The sequence below is a fragment of the Panthera uncia genome, chromosome E3, assembly GCF_023721935.1.
Source record: "Panthera uncia isolate 11264 chromosome E3, Puncia_PCG_1.0, whole genome shotgun sequence".
In the NCBI taxonomy this organism is placed as follows: Eukaryota; Metazoa; Chordata; class Mammalia; order Carnivora; family Felidae; genus Panthera; species Panthera uncia.
Window position 1 is genome coordinate 2,073,237 of NC_064815.1, and position 5,450 is coordinate 2,078,686.

Here is a 5,450-nt window from a genome sequence, read left to right on the forward strand (position 1 = left end):
TTCGTTCCTCCAGGCCTTGGCTTTCCCTCCTGTAAAATGGGTGATACCCTCAGGCTGGCAGGCTGGCCACCTTGTCAGCTCAGCGCCTGGCAAGTGGCGGGACTTTGGGTCTGAGGCTGTGTTTCCTTCCTCTCTCCCAAAGAGCCTCCTCGTCCTCGTCCCCCTCCTCCTCCTGGTCCTTGGCCTCCAAGAGTTCAAGGGCCCCCTCCAATATATGTCCAAGGCCCCCCGGCCATTCACCCGGGTGAGTACCTCTGTTCCTTCCCCTTCGGTTTTCCTGGGCTCAGGCTGCCCTGCCCCACTCTTCGAGATTCTGCCCCAACAGCACCTCCTCTGAAAGTCCTTCTCCGCTGCCCCCCGGGAGCCGTGTGACCCCCCCAGGGCTGGCCACAGCCCCTCCTCTCCAACATGAAATGAGTGGCGCAGGGGCTGCTCTGCAGTGGGCACTCAGGGCAGGCTCGTGGGGCAAACCCCCTGGACTCCGCAGTGCGAGGCACCGGCCGCAACCAGAGAAGCGGAAGGTGGCCCCTGCCCAGGGTAGGGCCTGGGCTTCAGGGGGTTTTTACACAACCCCGTTAAGGAATGCAGAATACTCGAGAAAGGTCTCAAAGGGTCAGGAGCTGCAGGGTTGTTCTGCACATTCCCAGTGGGCAGAATGGAAAGGCCCGTAAGGACACCCATTCTAGCCACAGAGCTTTCCTTAGCTCCGTGCTAAACTGGGGATTCTGCATCCCGCACATCGGGGCTCCGTCCATTCCAAATCCCAACACCCCTCACCCACCCGGGACCCCAGAGGGATCAAGGCCTGCGAGGCCCCTAAGTCCCTCCTCACGGCTGCAGACCAGACCCTGAGCCTTTGGCCAGGACACTAAAACTCGTGGGAATTGTTTTCTTAACCACAAACTCAGCCACCACCCAAGCCCCCCTTTCTCCGCACACCCGAGACTGCAGACGTGGTTGCAGGGCTTAGATAGCTAAACACATTTTTTGGCCCCGCTGTACAAACGCGAGAGGACGACACAAGAACGCCAGCAGGTAGATTCTGGATTGTACCGTCTTCACCAGGGCATCAAAGCTTTTGACTGAGAGCATCCAACAGACGCCCCTAAAAGGGGCTGGATGAGTATGCTATCCTGGGTAGCTCGCTGAGCTGAAGGGGCCCAGTTTAAACCTAGAGATGCTTCCAAATTCCCTGGGTCTCTCCTGACCAGCAAGAGGCCCCTGAGCCCTGCAGGCCAGCAGGAGCAGGGGTGGGGGAAACGGGGTAGGGAGAGGGAGCTGGAGCCCACCCTGGGGTCTTGGGTGTACAGGGGAGCACGGAGAGGCTGCAGGAGTGCCAGGAGAGGGCCACGGTCTGAGCTGCGCCGCGCCCCCCGCCCCCCCCTCCCCGTCCCCAGCTCTGTTCACCAGAATGCCTAGGATGGGCCCTGCCATCCCGGTACAGTCCATATGTCACTACTGTGGGAACCGCATCATAACAGTGACCACCCCGGTCCCAGGGGTTCTCACCTGGCTGCTGTGTACAGGTCTTTTTGTGTTTGGGTGAGTGGCCTCCTGGGGGGTGGGGGTGGGGGGGCCCCGGGCATCAGCGGGGGTGGGGCCTGCTGGGCTTGGGGGACGGGGCGCGGGGAGGGGGGCGCTGGCCCACACCCCGCTGCTCCTGAGGCTGCAGGTGCTTCCTGGGCTGCTGCTTCCTCCCCTTCTGTATGGACAGCTTGATGGACGTGAAGCACATGTGCCCCGTGTGCCAGCAAGAGCTCTTCTGCTACCACCGCCTGTGAAGGTCCACCAAATAAACGTCCACCGAGTGACTTCTGCCTGCTCACGTCTGTCCTGCTGGGGTCCCTCCTGGCCCAGGGAGGGGGTGAACGTGCCTGCTCTCTGTCCTCCTGGCACAGCTAGGGGGCTGGGTCAGCATTGGACACATGAATGAATCGTGGGGAGCGGGACTCCCCACACCAGCTTCTCAGGCTCCCTGCCTGCCGTTCTGACCCCTCAGAGACCTCGGCGTGGTACCTCCTGCTCTCCTGGCCCCTTCCCCTCAGCTCAAGCTTCAGCATCTGAAAACATCTCTGTACCTCCAGCTGGGGGCAGGGTGGGGGGAACACCTCACTCCCCATTATCCACAGCCTCGAATATCCACGAGAATTTGGTCAACGCTTGGGACATTAAAAGGCCCCAAGCTGACGAGGACCAGGATCCCCCCTGGGTTAACATGGGGTCTGCTGGGGATGAGGTGGGGGGGAGGGGAACCCTGGGGCGGGGGCGGGGAGGAAACTAAGAGAATTTGTTTGTTTCTAAAGATTTTTAAGTAATCTCTACAGGCACCCCCTAAGGGATTTTTATTTTGCAAAACAAGATGAATGCTATTCACCCACCTTTTCAATTAAAGTGAATTTCCTACAGAAGGGGGGAAGAATGCAGGAGAATTAGGAGACAGAAAAGAAAGAGAACCAGGTGCCTGGCTGGCTCAGTCAGAACTGACTCCTGATCTCAGGGTCGTAGGTTCCAGCCCCATGTTGGGCATAGAGATTACTTAAATAAATTTGCACTAAATTTGCTGTGATGTTCACCCCTCGGCATCCTATAGATGCGGAAGCCCAGGCAGGAGGGTTTCCCTGCTCCAGGAACTGGAGGCAGCAGGGCCCGGCTCCCTGAAAAGGTATGGAGGTAGGTTGTGTGTGTGTGTGTGTGTGTGTGTGTGTGTGTGTGTGTGTGTGTGTAGCAGTTTACCAGTCAGCAGGCAGAGAAGTTCCCCAAAGCCTCACAAGGTCAGGGGAGAGCCCCTCTGCATATAGCCTGCTGGGACAGATTTCTCTGGATCTGAATGTCAGCCCCCTGAAGATGCCAGGGGAAGGTGGCTTTCCGCCCACACCCCAGATGCTCTGGAGAACCAGGGAGAGCACCGACCTCCGACTCAGTGCTAGCTACAGGGTCGGGAGCCTCCATTTCAACGCCTAAATGGACCCATCTTAGCAAGGTGTTGAGGGTTAGAAGCCAAAGCATCTGGGGTGCCTGGGTGGCTCAGTCGGTTACGCATCCGACTTCGGCTCAGGTCATGATCTCACAGTCTGTGAGTTCGACCCCTGCGTCGGACTCTGTGCTGACAGTTCAGAGCCTGGAGCCTGCTTCGGATTCTGTGTCTCCCTCTCACTCTGCTCCTCCCCTGCTCGTGCTCTCTTTCTCAAAAGTAATAAACATTAAAAAAAAAAAAAAAAAAAAAAGCAGAAGCATCGGACCCAATAGGGCCCCTGGACCCAAGAGCCAGTCTATTATCTGTGATACAGCAAGCCGGGACAGGGGTGCCAGGTGAACCCGGGGAGACAGAGAGGCCCAGGTAGACAACACAGGTGGCCACCCACCTGGGTCCACGCCTGAAGGAGACTGTGCCAGCTCAAACACGGCAGGACATGATCCCTGAGAGGCCAGGGCAGGCCTCCCGGCTGCCAGTACCCAGGGGACGTCTTCACCGGGACCGAGCCAATCTCCGGTTCTGGGGAGCTCTGCACCTGCGCGGAGGCACCCAAGCCACATGGGGATGGTCACCGGCGCGCCTGGCTCTGCTGAGGAAGCCAAGACCCGTCTTGAGCCAGAACCAGATGCATCTGGTGAACTCGCCTCGAGGCCCTTGTTCCGATTCCACGGATTCCACGATGATCACCGGGGCACTTGCTGGTTTTGACTGTGATTCCCAGATGGGTCCCGACGGGAGCATCAGTCCCAGGACAGGCACCTCTCGTGGCAAACACACTGCTCGCGGTGCGTCAGAGGGTGCCGGTGTTCGGGCCTCCTCCGTCAGCCTGGCTCAGCCCCCACAGTACTTTTCTTTAAAGGCGGTGGGTCCCCGGGATGCCCTCGAGGTCCCGCACGGCTCCGGCCGCCTCCCGACTGTGACATCACAGACCAGCCTCCCGTCCTTTCTGACTCAGACTGCCTGCCCACCGTAAGAAAATGTCGTTCAGGGATTTGACTGGCAGACTCACGATGAAAATCCAGACTTTCCGACTTCTTTTAAAACCTATGAGGGACCCCTGGGTGGCTCAGTCGGTTGGGCATCCAACTCGGTGCAGGTCCTGATCTTGTGGTTTGTGAGTTCGAGCCCCGCGTCGGGCTCTGTGCTGACGGCTCAGAGCCTGAAGCCTGCTTGGGATTCTGTGTCTTCCCTCTCTGCCCCTCCCCCGCTCATGCTCAGTCTCTGTCTCAAAAATGAATAAATGTTAAAAAAAAAATAGTAAAAAAATAAAAACCAAACCTATGATGGTCCAGCCACACGGCACCCTCCAGCAACCGTTGGGCTAAGTGCTGTGTGACTGCGCCTCGCCTCTCCCCACTGGCCTCGTGTTCCCAGGGCCTCCACACTCGCCGCCTTAACGGGAGCCCCCCCAGCCACACTCCTGTTCCGAGATCTCACTGAAGGTCAGGCTGGGGTGTGGGGCCCCGAGGCCTCACTCTCCCAGGGCACACCTTTCCCGGAGGGCCACCTAGGCGGCGTGGCCGGAAGGGCCCAGGGCTCAGAGGGAGGTCCCAGCCTGGGATCCCACAGCCCCGCTCCTTCCACCCAGGACGGCCAGCTGGGAGGGCCTGGAAAGCAGGATGCCGAGGCCAGCACAGTCTGGGTCTTGAGGCCAGCAGAGTCTGGGTCTTGAGGCCAGCTCTCCAGCAGGCGAGCCCAGACCCCAGCCAAGTGGCACAAACTGTCGAAGTCCCCTGGTTACTCCAGGCGGCCCAGAGGCAGCAGGGCACAGTGAACGGTGAGGGTCGTTACAAGAGCGCCTGAGTTTTCTTAGCTTCCTTCACCCCCAATCTGGGCTACAGCCCAGAGACGGGACGGGGACCCCCCCCCCGCCCTATCCCAGAACCAGGCCGCAGGGAGTGGGGCTTATTGGGCGTAGTCGGGAGGGAGCTTGGAGCACTGGGGGGGGGGGGGGGGGGGGCGCGGGCACCCAGGCGAAGCCGTGCTGTGCGCGCAGGGGCAAGGAGGGCCAGGGGTGGTGGTGGTGTGGAGAGGCCTCAGGCTGAAAGCGGCTGCAGATGCGGCTCAAACGCGTCTGTGCCGCCTGCCTGACGCAAGGCGGACTTTGCAAAGCGAGCCTGAAGGGACAGGCTCTTCGGTGCCGGCAAAGCGGGCAGATGAGCACCGTGGGGGCTGGGGGGTGGCTTTCCCTCCCAACATCCGATCACGTCTGTGAACATGAACCGACTGCGGCCAGATCGCGGCGTCAGCACCCACAGGCCCACTCCTGGATCCACCCATCCGTCGGCGGGTCAGATGCGTGGGGGCCCTCCCTGCGTCTTGCCCGGACCGCTCTTAAAACCCCCGCAGGCCTGGCTTCAAAGCCTCACTCAAAGATAAAGGCGGGAAGGACGGGTCCGCACAGGCTCTCCTTCCCCCGGGGACAAGGCAAAGGCCTCAGGAAGCTTGGTCTTTGACTTTGCTCCCATCCGGTAAA

The 5,450-nt window shown here is 60.1% G+C and overlaps 1 protein-coding gene across 4 annotated transcripts in view; it reads left to right on the forward strand.

Moving 5' to 3' along the window:
* LITAFD (LITAF domain containing) overlaps positions 1 to 1,811 on the forward strand; it is a 3,576-nt gene extending 1,765 nt beyond the window's left edge. For 3 of the 4 annotated variants that reach the window (XM_049638212.1, XM_049638215.1, XM_049638216.1), the window contains exons 2-4: positions 143 to 244; positions 1,398 to 1,542; positions 1,673 to 1,811. In XM_049638212.1, coding sequence (XP_049494169.1) covers positions 143 to 244; positions 1,398 to 1,542; positions 1,673 to 1,781 — 356 coding nt within the window. In that variant the 3' untranslated portion in view covers positions 1,782 to 1,811. The remainder of the gene's footprint in view (positions 1 to 142; positions 245 to 1,397; positions 1,543 to 1,672) is intronic. The other variant, XM_049638214.1, reaches the window with a different exon arrangement.
* The last annotated feature ends 3,639 nt before the right edge of the window (positions 1,812 to 5,450 follow it).